Source organism: Schistocerca gregaria, chromosome 5, assembly GCF_023897955.1.
Source record: "Schistocerca gregaria isolate iqSchGreg1 chromosome 5, iqSchGreg1.2, whole genome shotgun sequence".
NCBI lineage: Eukaryota > Metazoa > Arthropoda > Insecta > Orthoptera > Acrididae > Schistocerca > Schistocerca gregaria.
The window spans coordinates 128,169,197-128,193,398 of NC_064924.1; the positions used below are offsets into that span (position 1 = coordinate 128,169,197).

The 24,202-nt window shown below is 42.2% G+C and overlaps 1 protein-coding gene across 6 annotated transcripts in view; it reads right to left on the bottom strand.

The window, feature by feature from the left end:
• LOC126273053 (centrosomin-like) overlaps nt 1-24,202 on the bottom strand; it is a 420,328-nt gene that overhangs the window by 294,329 nt on the left and 101,797 nt on the right. For 2 of the 6 annotated variants that reach the window (XM_049976453.1, XM_049976452.1), the window contains exon 1: nt 20,290-21,037. The exons of 3 other annotated variants lie outside the window; for them this stretch is intronic. In XM_049976453.1, coding sequence (XP_049832410.1) covers nt 20,290-20,369 — 80 coding nt within the window. In that variant the 5' untranslated portion in view covers nt 20,370-21,037. Of the gene's footprint in view, nt 1-20,289; nt 21,096-24,202 lie in introns of those variants that run through there. One more of the 6 variants, XM_049976450.1, reaches the window with a different exon arrangement.

Sequence of the window (24,202 nt, forward strand, 5' to 3'; positions counted from 1 at the left end):
TGGACTGAAGACCACAACAACAACAGGAAAGGATTAACTGGATTGACCGAGTTTAGAATGCAGTCTTCCTGTAATGGGGAAATGAGAAATAAAATATCTGATAAAGAACCTAACGAATCGAAGAGAGATAATGGTTGTTCACATTATGACATGATGTGATTCCATTGAAAACTTTAGTTTTTAAGGGATGGTGGAGGAGCTCGTTGACAGGGCACCTAGATATGAGTGTGTATTTATCACATTTTATCAGACATTTTTTCTTATTGGCCTGTTGCAGATCGACTTTATTTCAGACTTGGTCAGTCCAGTTGATCTTTAAACAGTCTCCTGTAACGCCACAATTCCGAAGGCATCTAAGCGTTTCTGTCTTCCCCACTGTCAATCTTACATACTCTGACAAAGCAGTTTACCAAACGTAGCTTTTTTATAAGTAGTTTTCTGTGCTCAATGTATGTTTTCTCGATACTAACAGCTTTTTCTTTGTATGGAAAATACTTTTATCGCGTTCATTTCATGTACTACGTATCTCTTATGTCCCTCCTCTTTAACTGTCGTATTTTCTACATAGTATAATGCATTAACATATCCACGAACCGTTGTCCAAGTTTCACAAATTCAGGACAGTCCTTTACCAAAATAATTACCTTATCAGTACACCAAATAATGACAATATTAATTACCACTTCAAAAAAGTTACAAATTATTCTTACGTAATTACGCTGCATCTGTTCCACGTCATATGGTTCCAACATATCTAAAATTGAACTTACTGTACAGCTATATTGTTTTGTTAATAGACACTACGGTATTCTTGCTGCAGAGAAGCAATACAGAAAAGTATACGGCGAAGAAGAGGGGCTTAACCGCAGCCGTCCTCAATACGAAAGATGGTAAACAAAAAACGCGACGCAGGCGAAGAAAAACTACATCTACAGCACAGCACTGCTGTGAAGGGAAAATGTAGCGCGTCGTAGCCACTGACTGTGTCCGTTCGTCCCAGGTCATTACTGCCTACGATGGCTTTTCTCCAGTTTTCGTGACACTATCGTTAAAAAACAAAGGTCATACAGCGAGCCATCCGATAGTCATGAAATGTCTTGTCGTTTGACTGTGCCAGTCCAGAAAAATCAATGTTAACAGTTTACACAGTCCACTTACCAGCGAATATTTCGAAGTGTCAAACGATCTTGATGAAACGTGGCGGATGTGTAGGAGGGGCAAAATAGTGCAATATATATTATTTGTTCGAGTCTCACTTAAATTTTAAGGATATCACGAAACGCAATTTGGCATTTAAGTTTAAGGAGCTCTCTTCGAAACGAAGATATATAAAAAATGTTTTATATAAAAGTTTATATGTAATTAATATTCTTGAAAACTTGATTATCAACTTTTGTAATAACTAGAAATTTTGAAAAATAACGCACCACCATTGATTAATTCTGAAAAAAGGGAATTTTTGTTACCAGATAAATTAAAGATGTTTCCCAGTCATATACAGCCTTGTGTAATAAAGCTTGTTTCTGAAATGCCATTTCTGGAAAACAAACTGTACACAAAGTGCTACGTCTGCATTTTCAACATTTTTAATTAAAATACCTAAATATTCACTATCACTGAAATCATTTCTTTCACTTATATGTGTTTTATGTTTTAAATTGTTATTTTACTTTTTACATTCATTTTGTTTGTTCGTTTGCCGTGTCACATGGATATATTCTGTTAATTGTCAGCCACCTTAGCTGAGTGGACAGCGCGCCGGCTTGTCATTCCGGAGGAAGGGGGGGGGGGGGGGGGTTCGATTCCTGGCTGGGTTGGAGATTGTCTCCGCTCAGGGACTGGGTGTTTCTGTCGTCTTCATCATCCTCGTTTCATCCTCATCGACGCGCAAGCCGCGGAAGTGTAGTCACAGCAAAAGACTTGCACCCGCCGCCGGGAGGCTCTCGCCACACGACATTTCATTTAATTTTGTTAATTGAAAATAAGTAACTCATTATTACGATAAAAATGATTACAAAAACGATAATATGTGAGGAAATGTTTAGAACAATGTTTTTTTACATCATGCACATAAAATAAACTAAATTCTTCGCGTAATACACATGATAGAGAAGCCAATGTAAAGCAAAATTCAGTGCGATTTTGTCACGGGTGATCCTCTAAATATCCTAATTTGTATCGGGCATATTTCAGTACATTGGTAGGCCTTGGCGAAGATAATTTATTATGTAGTAGCGATTGCAGGTTGATTGTATTGTTTCTCAAGTGGAGGTTCATTATGGTGTCATTCAACAGAACTAGATCTGAAAATCTTCTCAGAAAGATCTTCGAACATCGAAAGCCGTATACATTCCACGGCTGTACCTGTGCCATCGAGCCCTTTGGCGTCACCAGTTGTTTTTGCTGTCTAATACGACGCTCAAAACGGTTTTGTTTCACACTGTCGACGCGCGTTTTTGTTTTAAAAGAAACAAACGGTTCGTTTGGACCGAGAATCTCTTATTTAAGCCCCGTATGTCTTTGTGCCACCTTTCGGGGCGTGTGTTACACCAACTGGGCGCAAACAAACGAAGTATTGCCCTATTATGCCCCCTCTTCATACATCGGCCTAGATTCATCAAGATCGTGTACTGTCACATGGTAATGTTTCCTCGTTAGTTGGGAATGATGCCATACATCTCTCTGGGGGGGAGGGGGGGGGGGGATACTGAGGCGTCCTAGCGACAAAGATGTCTTACTTGCTGCAGTGTCCAGTGTCAGTCCTCGATGTGAACACCGTTCGTGCTATTTCGGATGAGTACTTCACGCACATGTTATCAACATAGGACAATGCACTGCTCGATGTCAGGCACCACCTCACTTAAGTTTTGACTTTTTTCATATATGGCTCAAAATCGTTGAGAATACGAAAGGAAGAAGAAAAATGCTTACACAGACCACCGAAATCATATTTATGAGATGCACCATAGGATCAGATGGAAATGAAGACATCATGGCTGAGCTGGGGAATTACTCTGTTATCGAATTAATAAAATAAAAGAGTAAAACGGCTGGAACAGGCCGATAAGATGCCGGAAGAAAGATTAACGGAACTACTGAGAACTGAACGAAAAACGACATCCTGGAAGACTACGGAAGATGTGGCTGGAAAGATAATTAACAGGTGATGGGACTACTGCTTGAACTGATTAAGAGAAAGAAGAAGGAAAGGAGGAGGAGGAGGTGACACGAAACATCAAATGACGCTACCAGTCTTTCGGCCCCCGGGTCGGTTCCAGAAGTCGCGGTGCACAGAGTGATGGCACGGAGGGGCAGCCATGGCCCTAGCCCTGGCTCTCCCGCTGACCCCTGCACTTTGTAATCGACGGGACTGCGGACACGGCCAGCCGGCGCCGGGCCAGTATTACTGCGCACGGCTAATTTCGCAGCTGCGATGGAGCCGGCGGCTTGCACCGATAAAAATCACCGCACCGCTCTTCCCACTGACACGGAGAGGAAAGACGCCTGAGCTAGAATGCAACAAGAAAATCTAAGTACCTGTACTGAATGAGCACATGCGTGCTGAAGTGTCGGGATAAGGTAATTAAAGCGCCCGAGATCACTGATTTGCTACTTAGGTGGCAGAACAACTGACAATGGTCGATGTGGAGAGGATGTAAAATGCGGACTGGCAAAAAACTCTGGGAAAGTAATTAGCATGGAATACAAATTTAAGCGTTAGTAATTCTTTTTTGGGAATATTTGTATACAGCATAGTCTTGTACGGAAGTAAAACTTGGTCGATATACAGTTCACACACGAAGAGAAAAGAAGCTTCTAGAATGTGGTGCTACGAATAAATACCGGGTGATCAAAAAGTCAGTATAAATTTGAAAACTGAATAAATCACGGAATAATGTAGATAGAGAGGTACAGATTGACACACATGCTTGGAATGACATGGGGTTTTACTAGAACCAAAAAAATACAAACGTTCAAAAAATGTCCGACAGATGGCGCTTCATCTGATCAGAATAGCAATAATTACCACAACAAAGTAAGACAAAGAGAAGATTATTTTCTTTACAGGAAATGCTCAATATGTCCATCATTCCTCAACAATAGCTGTAGTCGAGCAATAATGTTGTGAACAGCACTGTAAAGCATGTCCGGATTTATGGCGAGGCATTGGCGTCGGATGTTGTCTTTCAGCATCCCTAGAGATGTCGGTCGATCACGATACACTTGCGACTTCAGGTAAACCCAAAGCCAATAATCGCACGGACTGAGGTCTGGGGACCTGGGAGGCCAAGCATGACGAAAGTGGCGGCTGAGCACACGATCACCACCAAACTACGCGCGCAAGAGATCTTTCACGCGTCTAGCAATATGGGGTGGAGCGTCATCCTGAATAAACATCGTACGTTCCAGCAGGTGTTTATCAGCCAGGATGGGTATGATGCGATTCTGTAACATATCGGCGTACCTCTCACCCGTCACGGTAGCAGTTTCGCTGTCCAGCGCCATCTGTCGGACATTTTGTGAACTTTGTCTTTTTTTCCCTAATAAAACACCATGTCATTCCAAGCATGTGTGTCAAATTTTACCTCTTTAACTACATTATTCCGTGGTTTATTAAGTTTCCAAATTTATACTGACTTTTTGATCACCCTGTACTTAAGATTAGATGGCAGATCATGTAACTAGCTACTGAGTCAAATTACGGAGAAAATACGGAGTGTACCGCACAATCATTAAAAAAAATCGTACTTCTATAAAAGTGGTCACCCGTCATCACACGAACACTTCACGCACGAAATTTTGGATCAATAAATGGAGAGCACTATAGATCATAAAAATGTGCGAAACATGTTTCGGACAAAACTACTTTCGAAAGGTGGGCCTCTGCAACAGTATTTCAAAGAGTAAACGCGAGCGGTACACAGAGCGTATTTGCTCATTGATTATGTTAAACAATTACTGTGCCACAACCATTCCTTCAAATTACTGGTAACGGAATCCAAAATGAGGAATAAGATGTGGCTCGACATTCGCCCAAGAGTCTAGTGTCGTTGAGATTTGAAAACTTGAGGAAATAAATTTCAGTCATGGAATATTCAATATCAAATTTACTTATTAACTATTATATCACGAAATACACTGAAAACGTTTTAAATGTTGTGGTCATCCGTTGCTTTTGTAACATGCATGAAAGACTTCATACTTTTACAAAAAATTGCGATTTTTTCCTATTAATTTTTGCTATGAATTTCAAGCAGTATGGGCACAAAATCATCCTGTCAAATTTATAAGTGGAATTAAGAATACGTTGCTTAGTGGGGTTTCCTTGCTTTTATCGGCCTTTATCGATGAAATTACTGACTGGGATACCACTATGTCTGAAGTACAATCGAGGAATATCTACGTACAGTACATTTAACTTCATAAAGCAAGCAAACCTATCAAGTCATACAAATCAAACTTCCAATAAGACGAACAGGAACCAGATTTTTGTAATATTTCGTATTCATGATACGTGAAGTACAGAAGTCAAATATAAATACTCCTAAGCAGTTCGATGCAACTCTAAAAAAATTCTTTGAACTATAGCGAGGAACTTGAATTCTCCAAAATCAAGGCAACTTAAATGGCAAGCAGTGTGGCTCGCCCGAAACTTTCGGAGAATGGTGATCATGTAATGAATGGATCACTGGTTCGAACTTCACTATGGTTTTTTCTCAGTTTTATTTTTTTCGTTCATTTCGAATGCCTTCATCACAAAATATGAAATTCCTCAAGTTTGTAGTTATTAGAGTATATTAGTTTTGAGTAAAATGTATGTATTTTTGTTTCTAATTACATATTGCACGCAAAATTAAAATTTTGATTACAAATATTAATTCTTAATTATCGCTGTTATCAATATTATATAAAGGACTTAAGATTACTTAAATGTTTAAAAAATCGTAAAACAATTTTTCGATAAAAATAGACAGTTTTATATCTCCAATGGAAACTGGAATTTTGTGTGTGATGTGTAATCTTAAAAAGACGTGCATTATTCATGAAACTAAATTAAATTTGTGGTAATTAGCATATATTTGATGACTTTTATATTTAAGACGTTGTATTCGAACTGAATGAAAAAATAAAAAAGACACTCAGATTTGAACCAGTGATCCACTGATTACCTCATTACCATTCTCCAAGGCTACAGAGTGAGTCACACTGCTTGTCGCAAAAATCATGTTTATTTTAAGGAGTTAAAGTTACTGGAGTTCCACGGAAGCTTGCATCGAACTACTTAGGAATATCGACATTTGAGCTATGAAGCTTAACTAAAAACACTGGAAATAATTGTAACTTTTGTGTGAGTACCAAGACTCACGCGAAAAAAAAACGAACTCTAGAGTTACAACCTATTAAAAAAGTTGATCTGGCAAAAAGAATTCCAGAATAGAAGAGAGGTGCTGGGAAATTATTGAAGAGAAAGGAACGAAAAGAGTATGGGCTCACGTGCCGCACTCACAGCTTCAGTCTTACCAGTACCTCTCCCCTAGCTTCCGTACGTCACACAGGCTCTCCAGGACACGTTGTACTGTCTCAACTGGAACAGAGGATTTCGCGGAGAACTGACTTAGCCACCGATGGAAGTAGTGCTTGAAAGGTTTCCGGCCGTAGCGTCGTACCTTGTGAGCGGTGTGACTGGAACCCTTTCAAGCAGTCATTACGTCGAAAAAGCCCCAAATAACACATTACACCCAGGGAAGTTACTTGCACAATGAATGTTTGGTTGTTCACAGCAGTGCCGGATGTTTTGACACACACTGGTAGCTTTAAATGCTCCGTGAAAGACAAGTTTTCCAGTTAGAAACCCTGTCAGGCACACACTTTTAATCTCTTACGGGTTTCAGTTCACTCTTACCCGAACACCGTAAATGGAAAAAAACACACATTCCGCCTATGGAGACGAGTGCAGAATCTGTGCAAACAGCTGGCCGCTGGCGCTAGGATCTATTGTAACGCCTGTTCCACTTTCTTTGGCAAGCGAGGAAACGACATTGTCCCAGTTCCAAGTGACCTCCGTCCACCACACGCTCATATGTGCAAATGTGTTCTCGTTTGTCAGCACCACGTGAAGTGTGTAGACGTGCCACGGAATAACCACAGTGAGCGACTACCACTACCTTGTGGCAAATGGTGGAGAGCAGAGCGGCACGACGAGAATTATGTTTGGTGCTTTCTCAAGGAAAGTTTCTAGAGCAGACAGGGGGTTGAAATCGACGGGGACGCCACTGCCATCCTGTCCAATCGCAGCTGTGTTTTGCAGCACGATGGCGTCCCATGTCGATTTTGAAGCACGTATAGCTAGAGGTACCAGTTTCTCGCTGTAACGCAAACGTGTACAACATGCTGGCCATGTTGGACTTTCTATTAGACATGAGCGCCAGCAGCGAAACCGGTTAATGGTAGCCGAACGGCAATGACTTCAAATCTCCTAATGGGCGCTACTGGTAATTCTATCTCAATGCCCTCTAAGAACTGTCCTATCTGTTGACTATTTTTCTTTGTATTAGGCTGTACATCAGCCCAAGTATTAAAGTCAAACATGATAACTTATGTTAACACGGAAATTGTTCAAACGGCACAAACTCAAAACGATAAACGTTCAATACTGGCTAGTTACAGACTTGTTTAATTTAACGCGAGTCAAAAAACCACAAGGTTAAAACATTTAAAAGTCACCAAAAACTTAACTACAAATATCAAAATTAAACTAACATTCAAAGTGTTAGATAGTTAGCCTTAACGTAATGAAAAAGAGCCATCACATTCACTGAAGGCAACCATTTACTGTTACAAGAATTTATTGAGTTCTAAATTTTCCTGCAATATAAGGAACACGTTAGCCAACACAATTCCAGAAGAAAGTTTATCTTATGTACAATCATAATTACAATAAAGTACAATTTAGTCCTTTTTGTAAGCATTTCTCGGTCAAACAATCCCAAAGTGAGTAAAAGATTCTATCAACGAATGCAGTGATAGCACAAGAAATGAGTCTTTTCAGTAAAGTAATAAATCCTGTCTGTAAATTTCCTTTTTTGTGCTGTTTTCCGCTCCATTATCTTCCACCATCTGTCTGAATGGAACAGTGTTAAAATTAAACCAGAAAATAGAGTGGCAGAAATATTAGCAGAAACAGCAATCATAAATCACACAAAACTTGCAATCCACCCTGTACGCATCTCTATGAGCCAGTCTTCTCCACTTTCTTCGTGTTAAGATAGTGAAAGGGATCTAGTATTTCTTCCTTTAGGTTTTTTTACTACGTTATTATGGGGTTCTATGGCACAGCTTTCTCAATGATCGTGCCATAGTTCGACAACTTGTGCTATATTTGTGCTGTCTACTCGTAAAACGTCCAGGAATCTACAAACGTCTGACAGTTAACCGAGAAGACGAGTGGCATCTTGACAAAATACAACATTATGCAAAATTTTGCTAAGGTTAGCAAGTACTACTTCAGAGTGCTCTGTTACGTTTTCAAGATATTTAGAATAATTACCAATAAAGGTGCATAGGCAATCATGCTGAGAATTTCGCTTAACACAATTCAGGAGCTGCGGCATAAGACAATTCTTTTTCTTTAATCATCCATGTTGATGGTGGTTCAGAAAGTACTTATGAACTTAACCAAAACGCTTTAATATACTCATAGGTGTTAATACTTTTAAGAGTTGATTAACTTTATCATAAAAAATTTAAATATTTCATTGTCAACAAGGAAAATTAAAAAAAATACCCTGCATTTCTTTTCAAGGCTGGCTGCTTGGGATGGAACTCTTAAAAGAACTAAGCAATTTAGGTAAGAGTTCAGACTACATATAAGTCTGTAGAAGAGCTTATCTTAGGAAATAGAAGAGCTTATCTTAGGAAATATCGCCCCCAGCCCTGTGGCAAACAACAGTGAGCCCTTGCATCAGTAACCAGTAGTAGTTTAAATGATGGGTAACGACATGTGTATACTAGATCCATTGCACACACGCGAATAATCTATCTCCATGAGGAGGCAGACCGTCAGAGAGCAATTTGCTATAGGCGCCTGGCCAGGACTGCTAGTATACGCTAAGTATAGACTGGTACTTTGAGAAGGGTGGCTAGGAGCGGGGGGGAGATTCTAGAATATGTGAAGCCCATGTGACATGGAGTAACGTTAGCTGCAAGTTACATACGGCTCCCAAGCCGCGCTGTTGACTGTTAGGCTGCTTGGTTCTAGGAAGCTTCGTATTCTTATTCTTGTTTGATACGGCGCTAATTTATTTGAATGTTATCTGCGCTGGCCAATCCGACGTCCTATCGGTGACTGTCGTTGCAATCCGAAAGCACAGTCACGCTGACAGACGACAGTTTGGAATTAATGTCACAGTGCTGTTTAATTACCGCGTATGGCTCCACAGGGGAGTAAAGACAATTATCCCATCATTTAACGTATACAGGGAATAGACGTGCTTACACAATGAGAAGAGTTTTCTACATTATCACAACGAACAGCTCGGCGTGCTGAAATTTTGGCAAGCGTTTCAAGTATCCTGTGTATCTTGAGGCTAAATGCATCTTCTATCGTATCAAGACGTCATGTGCTTCTAACATATTTTAAGGTATCTCGAACGTCAAATTGTATTGAAACGTGACACTAACACAACACCTGAAAATTGAGACAGTAAGTCTGATTGTAACACTAAACTAAATTCACTGTTTTAGCGTGTTGCCTCTTTATCCAAGTTCTTGAACACAGATTCCTACATCACAGCTATAATCTGGAAGCTATCCTACGGTACGTGTAGGACAGTACTTATGGATTCGCCATCATTTCCTCCTTCCCTATTTCATTCACGAATGGTTTGTGTGTGTGTTTACACGAGCGGTATGTTAGAGTGAATACTATACTATGCTGCCCTGACTCCTCTTATTACGTACGGTCTCCAAATTTCAGTAGTAAATCTCTACGTCATGCAGAAAGCCTCCTGTAGAGTCTGCTACTGCAGTTCGTTGAGCATCTCTCGCACTTACTAAACGCTCTCTGTCGGATCATCTCTTCTACAAACACAACTTGAAAGATACCAAAATGGAAAACATTCCGGAATAGTTTGAACGTGTATTTGTAAACCAGATCACTTGTATGAATTACATTTCCTCAAGATTCGTCCGCTGAATCTCAGTTTATCTGTATTCCCAATAGTTTATTTTATGTTATTAGTATGTTTAAAGTCGCTCCCGACAGTCACTCCTAGGTATTTTACACTTGTTACTATTTCCAGTGATTTTAAGCCAACAGCATAATAGAATGTTAATGGATCTCTTCGTCTATTTATGCGTAATACGTTACACTTATTTGCGTTCAGGGCGAATTGCGAGTCAATGCACCAATCATTGTTCCTCCATGGGCCTTGCTGCATTTTCTTTGGCACTTAAATCTTCCTACAGCCAATGCTATCTTCTGTGGACAATCCCACGCAGCCTCTTAAGTTATCCACTAGATCATTCTAAGTTATCCACTAGATCATTCATATACATTGTAATTAATAACGGCCCTCTGACATTCCCTTGGGATGCTGCAGAAATCAGCATATGTCTATTAAGGCCAGTTAACAATAAAATATTAAGTTCGGTCTCTTAGAAAACCTAAATGCAGTCACGAGTCAGATACAGCACCCATACAGCTCGTATTTTGTTCACTAATCGACACTGCGGAATTGTATCTGATCATATTTGAGGCATCACCTAGGGCACATCTGCCTCGAGCAAGCCTGACCAAACAGCGCTCCGCGAGCGCTCCTGACTAGCGCTGTAAGTGCAGCAGCGAGTGGGTCTGAGGGACGAGGAGGAACATGCAAAGGCTGCAGCCGGACGCCGTTAGAGCGAGGCTGTCGACTTGTCACACTTTGCCACCAATACCAACTGTGTTACAGTAAAGAAGGCCATGCAACGTACTCAACATGACAGCGAGCTACTGAGGGCTTGAAAAATTTCCACTGGAACATGATTACAAAACTGGTCACAAAGACGGTATGATGCGTTTGTCTTCTGACGAGCAAGAATGAATGCTGGCTGAACTTTATGCTGCTATTTGGGGGTAGGGGTGGGGGGAGGGCTGAATGGAGCCAAGTGACATTTTATGGTGTACATCACCCATTGATTTCATAAAGTCTTTACACAAGGAGGAAATCATTTGGTAACAGATAAGGTGGACAAGATTGATGTTATCAAACCGAAATTAATCATATGGAAAAATCATCTTCAAGTTCATGACATGAATCATTTCCCAGAACTCAAGGCAGTCATTTGCGCACTAGACATGACGGTTTCAATAATTGAAACCATTTTGTCATGTGTTCTCAAAGAAGTTCGAAAACTTTGCAATTTTAAGACTGATTTCGATTTATATGTCGAACTTGTTTCCGTTTTGGTTCCTCATATACCTCCTCATTACCTCTGGCTTGAGCTGATTGCTAACCCCCAGATGGTGAGTGAGTGTAGTTCACATTGGCCGGGCGCTGTGGCCGAGAGTGTAGCACCGCGCTCAATGACTTGTTTGTTCAGTCTAAAAATTTACAAGACTTTCATAAAATGTTATCCCAAGAGCAAAATCCTTGAGTACACAGACCAGTCGCTAAAAGTTACTTCAGTGTTTGGTTTTAACTATTTCTTCTGTTATGAAACAGAGAAAGCCGACAACTTTCGGGTTTAACAGATTTTAGTCTTCTTAACATCATATTTTTGTATTACGAACCATAGTTCCAGATACGTTACATAGACTAAAATCGAAATGTACATAAATTTATAAACAGCACAACTGTATGTTAAATTCCTGTGTGTAAAGGTTTTTCACTTCACCTTTCTGTATTAACACTATCTACCTAATGCACTTGTTGAACTAAATTTCCTTTGGCGTTAAAATAAAAAACTAGAAAAATACTGTTGATAAAATCTCCCTTATCAATGTACGCTGCAATATTCGCCTTTTAGAAGTAGTCGCGCTATTTTGCAAGCATGTCTTCCAAGTTCCCCCGCACATACAACATTCAGCATACAGCCGTCTCACTCACGTTGCTGCTCAGGGCAGCGTGGTGGCGGTGGGGCGGGTGCTCAGCGGATTTGGTTGCTGCTCTCTGAGCGCAAATATTGGTAAGACCTAGTCTACGGCATTTCTCAAGGCCATTACCGGAATCCACGTCAATTTTTCGAGATGATTTTTTGCGTTCCAGAACCATCGCAATGCGCGAGCATAAAACTTTGTGCCATAATTCTGTAGCAGACTGACGTTCGCTTATACAGGCCTACAATCACGCGCATCTGCCCAATGACACTTTCTTCTTACTGTGCATCGCTCAACACCAGTATCTAGCTGCGCTAGTGTCATCCGAACGTAAACACTTGACACAAACGTTTTGGCAGTAAATAACTTTCGGTAGATCTCAGACAGCACGACAGCTTTTGGCAGTGAAGCTAGCCATCCCAGCTGCTGCTAGCCAACAGTGAAGCGCGCCGTCAAACAAAACGTACGGCGAAACTTGCTCCTCTACAGCTTACGGAACCCGAGCCTCGCAAGTAGGCTGTTCTTGCAGGGTAGGCAACATTAAAAGCAAGTAACATTTGTGTCACGCATTTTTAGTACAGAGGAGATTTACAGACGATCAACGGTCGCCTTAAGTTTCTGCATACTCTGATCTGTTATCTTATTGCTACAGATTACAAAATACTACTTAACTAGTACATGATGCTGCTGCTAGTAGAATTACTGGATAACTAACATTGGCATTCCCCGAAAATAACTCTGGCCGACTTGTACAGATTCCCGCGTCTACACAATCCTCTTTCAGCAGTGTTAAGTTACAGTTGAGTACAGTACATCCCGTTTGTTGGACTGGAAGTAAGTACGCGCTTACCGGTAAGACAGACTATTCTGACAAATTCTGGTAACCTCCTTTCCCTCACATCCGTTACTATTCGCGGCAACCAAAATACAGCAGCTTGCAGAAAATGAAGAAGATCGCGCTTCAAAGTCTCGTCGACAACAAGCGTAACGTTGCAACGGCAGAACTGTACATGCTTTGTGGAGAATTTAGGATAGTGTCCCAGTGAGACTTACCGTCTCAGCTTGAAGGGTGTTAAGTGTGCGACAACGCTAGTGGCATATGATGTTTTAATAGGGTAGAAGATCCATTTGGTCTCACTAGACACGGAGCACGCAGATTTGTTTGCAGTAAAGGAACTCTTCTCGGCGTATAAGTACGACTTTCGCCTGGGCAGATTAAATCAAGCAATCCACTGTGGAGCCATTCGCGGTAATTAAAAAGCACTGTGTGGTTAACTCCAGCCGATCGTCTTTTAGCGTGACTGCGCTTCCAGATTGTGACGTCAGACGCCGGCGGGGCTCTCGATTGGCCAGCGCAGGTAGTAATGAAAGGAATTACCAAAAAAAATAGCATCTGATCTATCACCTGAAAGCACGCGAAGCTCCTTGAGACCAAACAGCGTGAAGCCAACAGTGCCTGCTTCGGAGCCGCAACTAGTACAGCTGCAACGAATTTTAATCCATGTGACATGGGCTTTATACCCCTAGTATCCCCTGCCTCCTCACCTTTCTCAAAAAGCCAGATTATATTTGCTTACAGCAGTAGTCCTAATTTCTGTATTGACTGACAGAACAAGCTCTGATAAGGGAAAGAAATAGAATGCACCCCCATCAGTTTGCCTTCGCTGCTCTCCTGCTAATTCATTTCTGTCTAAACCCACGCGTGTCAAAGAAATAAACAAAATGCCGCTTGTCAAACATCAAAAATGGTTCGAATGGCTCTGAGCACTATGGAACTTAACTTCTGAGGTCATCAGCCCCCTAGAACTTAGAACTACTTAAACGTAACTAACCTAACGACAGCACACACATCCATGCCCGAGGCAGGGTTCGAACCTGCGACCGTAGCGGTGCTTGTCAAACTGGGGAAGTCTTCTGTTCTGTACAGTCCGAACTATCTCACTTGCCAGTACAGATTAAGCTGTGAACTCCTTATAATGCGTTAAGGCAGTCAAGGCAACCACGAACTTCGAACTTTTAATGTCTCATTTGCTTTAATGTATTTTCTTTATTCACATCTGCGTGTAATACTCTTAGATAATAGCTCGAATGTCGAATTCCAAGAAAAGGGGTAGGCAAAATGAAAAGAGTGCGCAGCCGGGAATTACTGAAGAGGGAGGGGAGCTCTCAGTGAACTCTTAGTAGTCCGATGCAGCTACAATAATTAATTTTAAAAAATTGCGTGACGGCTTACTTAGCTTGCGAATATCCGAGGAAGATATCCAGCCCGCACGTGATAAGTAACACGAACATGTTCAACACGAGTTTTTCCTGGTACTACTTCCTCCACACTATAACTAGCTTGGATGCCAGCGAAAAGTTACCAGCACTGGTTAATTACCGATCGTCGATGCTGCAATAAGAAACAACTGCATGATCATACAGGCACTTGTTGTTTTAGAGCCTAGTGCATTTCGCAAAATAGTGTCGTTCTCGAAGTAAAGGACCTAGCACTGTTAAGACCATGACAACTAGTCAAATTCATTGCACACCCTGTAGTATAAACTAATGTTATATAAAAGCGTTCTTGGGTACGCCCACAAGATCCAGAGAAGGCGACACAGACGGTAAATGTCTGAAGGAGGCACTGGAAACCCTATATCAATGTAATGGAGAAGTCCCGACAGGCAGATGTATTTTCCAATAAAAAAAGTAATTCAGAGATTACTAGTATTAAAGAACTTAAACCGCAAGAACACTCAGCGGACTGGAAGCATTAACTGGAACAGCTGAATCCATTGTTAAGGTACGTCAACATATCATCCCATGCCAGTGACAAGTCGCAGTACAGGTTCAACTTTAATTTTCTTTTGGCATAGAAGTTGGGCGCCCATACAGGATCCTGTGGGGTAATAGGTGAAAACACATCGTGAGAGGTGAACCAGTGATTCTACGATTTTCTTCACATTTCTTGCATTTGAAGGTCAGGGCCCGGAGATCAATTTCGTAGAGCAACGTCGGGCAATAAAAAGTAAAAATAAAATAAAAGGTGAATAATTGCCTTTGAAGATTAGAAGAGTTCCGAACGCTGTTTAAAACATTTGTTGCACGTTAACGAATTTTTCAGTAGTTCAGCACGCACCGCAATCTGGTTGTAATAATAAAATCACAGGTTCGAATCTCACTAGAAGCATTTTTACTTTCTTTGAATTCGATTTTTATTAAGAAATGGAAACATTAAATGTGAAATTAATTTTAAAAAATTATTTTCATTAATCCAGGTAGTCACAATTAATTCAAACGTACAAAAATGCGAAACATCGAGTAAAAAATCAAATTTATTTCTGGAAATTGAACGCTATTATTGATGTAGATAACATTAACAAGGCATTTCGCATGTATCAAATACTTTCTGAACCACTTCTAGCTCACGTGCTTAACGTCAAATATTTAACACATTAGCTCATTTTCAAGTATCTGACGCTTGAATTTATTCATGGGAGGGCAATTCTTTAAGGACTCTGGGTTTTATTGCTTTGTTAATAATCTGCAAATGTTTTACACTTCAAAAGCTCGGAAATCATCTAAGCTTATTTTTCTTTTTTTTATAACTGCGTCGTACTTTCTTAGGAAACTGATGTCCGGCCACGGATCTTCGGATCCTGTGAGTATGAAGGAAATCGACGAGAGCACTCCGTACCGTCCATTTGAGAGTGTTTCCCGCAAACTGCATGAAACCTGGAGCATGCCGAATGAGCGCTGACACACGAGATCTATTTGTGTGAATATATCAAAGCCTAAAACAACTTTAAAATAACAGTTCTTCCATTTTCTAGCAGATCACTAAGGTCTGAAAAAAGCAGCGTGGTCAGGGAAAAGAAAGCAAAACGAATCGCTGTTTCATGCTCTACTTTACTCCCTCAAACTAATAAACTACACATTTACAGAGTCTGATTGCCCCTGAGTAAAATCGAAAATGTATCAAATACTGATGTGTTGATTTGGTGCTCGTACCATAGAAGTACCCTATGTGCGCATTCTAGGAAGGCTCTTGACGACGTGACTAACGGAGTAGGTAAGTCGATAGAAATCGAATTACGTCGATTAGTATTGTTTGCTTTATAGTTAGCAAAGAACACTGTTAGTGCGTCTACAGATTCAATAGTGAATCCGTCGAGTTAACAATAGCTGAAATGTCACATGTAAATGAGTTTGAAATAATCATATTTGTTGAGATTTGATTTGTTACTTTGTTGTCGGATAGTTGTAGTTGGTAGCGACCGCAAAACATTCACAGCTAGTCAGCAGAGTTCGATTTTTACCGATTTAGCCGCTCTCATCTACCATATTGCAGAGAGAATGCTTACACCACGGGTATAGTACGCAAACAGACATGGTATGTCTTACACGGTCCGCGAATGAACCCGTATTTAAACGGCAACATATGTTAAAAATATAAGTATTACACTTGTAGATCTGTCGAGAGCTACCATCTATATATGAAGCACAAAGCTGACTTGCCTGCTATAGCGTATAATAATGAAGTGATGAAATGACTTCGATTTAACCTTACGATTTATTTGGAATGCAAGAGTATTAAGACTCCTGGTACAGTCCAATGGGGTATACCAATTGTGCAAAACGATGCGTTATCAGTCTTAACTTTACTTGCTGTGTGTTCGACACACTGCCATCGACCTTCAAACATCAAGGAAAGTAGTTGCGGTCTTCCGTCCATGGACCCTAATCTGTAACGGGCTCTTCATCCCTTCATAATTACCGCATTCCACGCCAGTTTGAACCTGTTTAATGTACTTAAGCCCTGCAGTCCCTCTATAATTCCCCCCCCCCCCCCCTCTCTCTCTCTCACTCACTCACACACCACTACAAAATCGAGCATTCTTAGTTGGCTAAGGATGTGTCGTTTATATCAGCTGACAGTACCTCCTTTTTAGTTATCCGATTTACCCATTTAATCTTCAGTATTCTTCTTTAATACCACATTTCAATAGCGTGTACTCTGTTTTCTCAAAAATTATGAATTTACTGGGAGAATAGTGTGTGGGAGGAGCATAGGGAGGGGGGGGGGGGGGGGGGAATTGTCGAAGGGGACCAAGAGATGAACACAGCAAGCAGCTTTAAATGGACGCAGGTTGCAGTAGGTATCCGGAGACGACGAGGCTTGCACAGGATAAAGTAGAGCAAACAAGTCTTCGGACTCCGGACACCACCACCACCATACAAATTATCTTTTTCAGGAAAGCTATTCTTCTTATTGCGCCAGTCTAACAGCAGAAGTAAATACGATATAACATGCAACCCTAAGAGCGAAATTGGTTTACTACTATTACTGCCTCTCAACCCAATCTAAATCAGTATTATCTGATTTAATTAGACTGCACTATTATCCTCCCCTGCCTTTTTTGCTGTTCATCTCGTAACCTATTTTCGTGACAATGTGCATTCCACTCTACGGATCTTCCAGGTCCTTTGCTGCCTCTGAAATGATTATAATTTCACGAAGAAACGAAGTTTTTTCTTTGTTTCATTCCCTGAATTTTAATTCCCTGTTCAGATTTCTCCCTTGCTTCATTCACAACCTGCTTAACGGACAGACTGAACAACATAAGGGATAGGCTACAGCCGTATTTTAGTTCTTTCTCATCTACTGTCTCCCTTTCATATCTCTCAACTCTTATAACTGCAGTTTTGTTTTTGTTTTTATCCCCGTTGTCTTCGGAATTTCAAGGAGTGTATTCCAGTCAACATCGTTGGAGTCCCATGATCCACATTACATAAAAACCCTCATCACAGAAAATGGTACCTGGTGCTACCAATTCCTTCAATGTTAGTGTATACAACGATCATCATCATAGCGCACAGCTGTCTGCCATCACATTTACACAGACATCGGTAGAATGACGTTCAATACAGTCCAAAAGGCTCCATTGCTGACAGTGACGAGCAACTTCACAATGTTGCAAACGTTTACTGCGGCTAAGACCAATATTGGTATTTTGTTCGTGTCTTATTTTGTCTTGGGATACCACCAAGAGTGTATGATAAAGTCTTGACAAATTGACATACTACGAACATGATTTTATCAGACGTACTACTTCTTACTACTCGCCTATTCTAGTAAGAAGTTACGACACGCATAGCTACAGCGTTGGTGATGGCAGAGCCCACAGTTCCGTGTTTAACGGCAAACTGGCAACAGCCGTTGGGCTGGTGACCCAATGGAAGTCGCACCCAGCTGGGCTGGTGGGAACACGGGACGGACAGCGAGGGGACCGCACCAGCTGCGAACAGGAAGACAATGTGCCGCGCAGATGTGTATTATGCGCCCTGAGCCCCCTCTAAATGATTCTATTTATAAATCAAGCGCCCAGCGCGCTGACACACGGCACCAATGCTAGCTGGGCTACCGTCTGAAATACGAAAGGAAAGCCGGGCCCAGCGTCACACACCGTCAAAAAAAACAAACACGCTTGCCATCTCTCTCTCTCTCTCTCTCTCTCTCACACACACACACCCACACACACACCACTTTCAACGTTGGCAACACTGAACGTACAATTTTTTTTGTTTTTATGTAATAACCGTACGACACTATTGAGAACACTGTTCACTCCTATCACATACACGACAGTAGTTTAAAAGCTATAGTTTCTTCAGCAAATTTCTTCTTCTTCTTAGTCGTCTGTTCGAGCATCTTTTAGAGTCCAAAATTTTGTTCATTTAGACACGCCAAACCGCTACCAATGTACTGGCGGCCCTCTACAGCAACGCGGTCATCATTACACGAAGTCGTCGCTGGGAACAACACAGCACCATCGCAAAGAGAAATGCGACGAAAGTAACAAGCGACTCTAAACTACACAAAACGTAAACTAACGAGACCGCTAACCTCATTACCACCCAAAAACTTTACAAAACGCCTTATTCCCCAACAGGAACCGATATTTCACTGGAATATGTTGCCGATAGCCTACAAAAGAAATCTAACAGGTCTGACTAGACCAAATAAAAGTCTAAAACAAGCGAAAAAAAAACAACAGAAGATAAATGCTTATTCAGAGAAAAAATTTTGGCAAGTTATTAAGAAAAGGGAAACAGAGGTTCCATGGCTAAGCGAGGACAGCAAAAAACAGGTCATAGAAATATCATGAAGGTAGACATTACGTATTACGTTTAGTGAAAAATACAGCGATTACTTTTTGCAATTATGCCCAAAGTTATTTACAAGCTACATAGTAATTTATTTTGTTACGCGATCATAGTGAACAATCCCGAACGAAATAAATTTAACAATACAAAATTATTTTTTCCGTCATAGTTTCAGTTGAATTTACATGCGATACCGAGAGTGGATGGAGGGAGAAAGGAGGGACGGAGGGGAGGAGAGAGAGAGGGGGGGGGGGGCGGTTCTGAAACCAAACAATATTAGATACGGGAAAGGAGAGCAAAGTAAAGAGTTGATAATATAATTCAACAGCTATCAGGTGTCTATGAGATCTTTGGTCCATATCTCGTTAACTTCAAGAACATCCTTCCCCCATACAATGGGTGACGATATCCCACGCAGATAGTTACACGAAACAATGAAACCACATCAAATATTACATGTATCGATGAAAACATGAATATTTTAACAGTTCCTCGATTGTTACGTACAAGAAAATAGGTACAGATTCTTTACCGTTGGACACAAGGTAGATAATGATTTAATACCCCGCCGACGAGGTGATCATTTGATATGTAGCATCAGCTAGTTTTTGGAATAAGATGGGTAAGTAAATCGGGACGCTGGACAAAATCAACAACAGCAACGAAATTAAGTTAAAAACTTGCTCAGGTAATTAGTGCAACATAGATCGCCATAATAAAGAGTAGTAATAGTCATGTGCTAAGATGAAGCAAAACTTTAGATACCGTATTTGTAACAACGCATAAAATGGGCTTCCTAGCTGGCGAGACTCCCCTCCATGCGCTATCATCATAACCACGCTACTCGCTCATCAATGATACAGGACTCCAGCGAACAAAGACATCTCTACTGCTTCCATGCCCAACGGATTCTCAATGCTACCACGAGTCATCTTTAGCGAGAGCTCCTGTAGCTTCACTTGCGAGACAGAAACGGAAGGGTAACAGCCGTTACAGACGGAACAGCCAGGCTGGCTGGGGGCGAGAGCTAGCTGCCTGCAATGGCGGCGCGGAATACTCACCAGAAGGGGCTCTGTTCGGAGCTCTGCACGGTCGGACGCCTCGGCGGGCTGCGGATCGTACCGAACCTGAAGACGGACATCGTTATTTACAACACTGCGCGACTAGTCACAGTTCTCTACGGCGAAGCGCGGCCACCCAACTAAACGGATGCGAAGCTATCAAATTTACAAAAATTTACACCACTTTCGAAACACTACGGTCGGATTACAACGGACGACGACGACGGCGGCAGTTCCTTTTCCTTAATACTTTTCTTCTTGTACTGCAGGTCCACACACGGAATCACCACTGCTTCCTTCACGGCACAATTTCGCTCCGAATACGAAAAATTAATTACCCGATTGAGTTTTCGGAACACGGAATCTGACGGCAATTTTGAAAGAGTTTGCACGAGCGTTTTATAAATACTTTCTTATTTTTTCTTAAGCTCGACGCACTCGGCAATAGACGGAACGAATAGCTCGTGTGTACTAGCGGAGAAACCGGAAAAAAAAAATTACGCGACGCGGAAAGGGAAGAACGGGGCAGTCCAGAACCGGAGAGGCCCTCGCATGTCACGGATCGACAACGAGCTCACGCCAGTGCTTTTTCCTCCGCTTGAGCATCTTGCGGTGGCGGGCGAACGTCGTCGGCGGTCATCGCGGCGGCTGGCGTCGCCGCATCCACGGAACACGACCTCGCGCCATCGCTGTCTGCTACACACTGAGCGCCCGGGGTCGCCCGCTGCCGCCGCTCGGCGCTGGATGCTGGTGCGCCGTTGCTAGGCGACCGCTACCACGCATGCCCGGCGGCTGCGATCGATGTCAGCCGGCACACTGTGACCTCCCCTCCCCTTCACCCTCTGCCTTATCTCTCGCGAGCGCGGCAAACATCCTGTGGAGACGTTAGGCGGGGGTCCTGTAGCGGTTTTATGAGGCGACGCGTGTGCTTCCTTCGCGGCTAGGCCTCCGCCCGAACAAAACCAGGTTGGTGGCAAGTGAGACGCGAAGGAAATTTTTTTTATTCAGCGTATATAAGAACTGGAGATTAGCCACTGTGACACCAAGAGGGTGGAGATTCAAAGGTGCTGAAGTGACCAGAAAGTCAAGGCCACCTGATTAAATTTACGCGTGGGGGTCACGTTTGGTGGAAAATAAGCACACGGGACAAAAATAATTCGGAACCCCCTTGGAGATGTCACCCTAATGCAGCGTAATCTCTCCTCTAACCTTGATAGTGATAGTGATAGTACCAGTATGTTTCCACATCCTGCTCAAGCCAAGCCTTGATGATTACATCCATACAGCTACCGAAGTGCGGGAATGTTAATTTTGTTCCAAATAGTGCCAGACATACCCGCATTATATGGAATGACGATCGGGTGACTTTGCGGGACAGTCTAAGTGCGGTAGAGTGCCTCAGGCGTTCTTCAAACTACGAACGTGTGGGTGCAGTCACCTTGCAGACGGGAGTGTCCACAGCATGTTCATCATAATGTAAAAGGATGGGCTAAACTTGGTCGTCGAAAATGTTGAGATAAACATCTGCTTCATATTCTCGGAAACCTGAATCAGTAGGCCAAAGACATTCCCAAAACAACAACACAACCATATTCGGCTTCAACTACGTCCTCCACACCCTACGGGATAAACGCCTTATTGGAGCCTTGCATCCGCTGAAAAGAGAAAATCGCAACTCGTCGGACCACATCACACACCTCCAGTCAGCTACTATCCTGCATCTGCGTTTGACCACCGGTGTCGTGTGCTACTGTCAGAAATGGCCTTTTCCGAAGTATACGAATCCTCATGCCCATTACAAACAGTTTCCATCGAAATATTAACTCGAATACTGGTTTCCATGCTTTCACCTACAGTAGGTAGTTGGTTTGAGAAATTTTTCACTGGCAAGACGTGATATTCCTCTCTTGGTCACCATTGGTTATGCTCTTTTTTTTTTCCTTCAACTTTTACGTCTTGTTACATGGCTGTGAGTGGCACAATTCCAACTAGATACGTAGAATAGTCTGTTTGGTACACCAATGTACTGGGCAACGTTCAAAAAATGGTTCAAAAGGCTCTGAGCACTATGGAACTTAACATCGATGGTCATCAGTCCCCTAGAACTTAGAACTACTTAAACCTAACTAACCTAAGGACATCACACAACACCCAGCCATCACGAGGCAGAGAAAATCCCTGACCCCGCCGGAAATCGATCCCGGGAACCCGGGCATGGGAAGCGAGAACGCTACCGCACGACCACGAGATGCGGGCTACTGGGTAACGTCATTCACCATGTGCTCAACGGCACTTCCAAACGCGACAGGTCCTTCTTACTATTTTTAACGAATACACGTCGACCCGTCTTACTGATCTAATTCCGTATAACCGACAACCAACTTGCAAATAAGCCACTTCATTACCATTACTTACGGCACCAATCGAGGATCAGATGATCGCCTCGTACCATCCCTACATCATCAACAACACTCCGAAGTGACCAATGTACTCTTAAGGAAGATGATGATGATTGGTTTATGGGACGCTCAACTGCGCGGTTATCAGCGCCCGTGCAAAGTCCACACCTCTGCTCAGCCCAATGTCGCCACTTTCATGAATGATGATGAAATGATGAGGACAACACAAACACCCAGTCATCTCGAAGCAGGTGAAAATCCCTGACCCCGCAGGGAATGGAACCCAGGACCCCGTGTGCGGGAAGAGAGAACGCTACTACAAGACCCTGGAACTACTAAATCGCTCCTACCCCTGTTCAGGAACCATGTTTCAGCTGGCCAACCTAAAGAAATCTTTGAAGCGGTTGGACCTACGGAACGGTAACTTATATCTGCATCGCTCAAGTGCACAAGCCACGCCATCTCGGCCTAGTCCACCTCGCTATTTGCTACTGCAGCACAGATTCAGCAAAGAGAAAACTAATATTTCTCGCAGACACGCAGCTCAACTGTCTGGTTAAATGAGGATGGCACCCTCGACAATAAGATATTCCGGGTGTAAAATAATCCTTCATTGAGACCTTCGGGAGTTCAAAACCCAGGACGATATCAGGAAAAACAAATCTGGGTTTCTACGGACCAGAGAGTGGAATGTTGGATACCTTTATCTGCAGTTAGAGAATATAATTTAAAACGTGAAATGAATAGGCTGAAGTTAGATCTTATGGGAATTAATGGAAGTGCAGTGGCTGGAAGAATAGGTCTTCCGGTCAGGTGAATGCAAGGTTATAAATACAGAGTCAAATAGGACTAATGTATGAGCAGATCTAATAATGAATAAATACGAATGCGTATGTGCTACTATTATCAGGGAAGCAAACACATTATCGAAGCCAAAACAGACACAAATCCAACACCCAGAGCAGTACAATTTACATGCCGATTAGCTCCGCATATGAAGATACTGAAAGAATTTATGATGAGATGAAAGAAATTTACCAAATAGTTAAGGGAGCAAAGGAGATGAAAATTGATTGATCGGTTAATTTTTTGGGTGGGGGTGGGAATGGAATTCAACAGTAGGGAAAGGAAGGAATGAGAAACAGTAGAATGTGGACTGGCGAAACAGGAATGAAAAAGGAGGTCGCAGAAAGTTAAATCTGCGTCGGATAGATATCGTCCACCAAAATGGACGTACTGCTAAGTGCTGTGTCTGTGCGATATTTCTACTAGGAGGTCCGCCTGCTTAGCTGTGAGGTTACGGGCTTACCTCCCAAGCAACGGGCCCGGATTCGATTCCGGGCCGGGTTGGATATTTTCTCCACACGTGGACTGGGTGTTGTGTTATTTCATCCTCATCACCGGCGTCGACTGCAATAAGACTTGCACTTGGCGGCCGAACTTCCCCGGATGGGGTCTCCCAGCCAACAAAGTCACACACTCATTTCATACTAGGGGCTCTCACACTAAGTAGA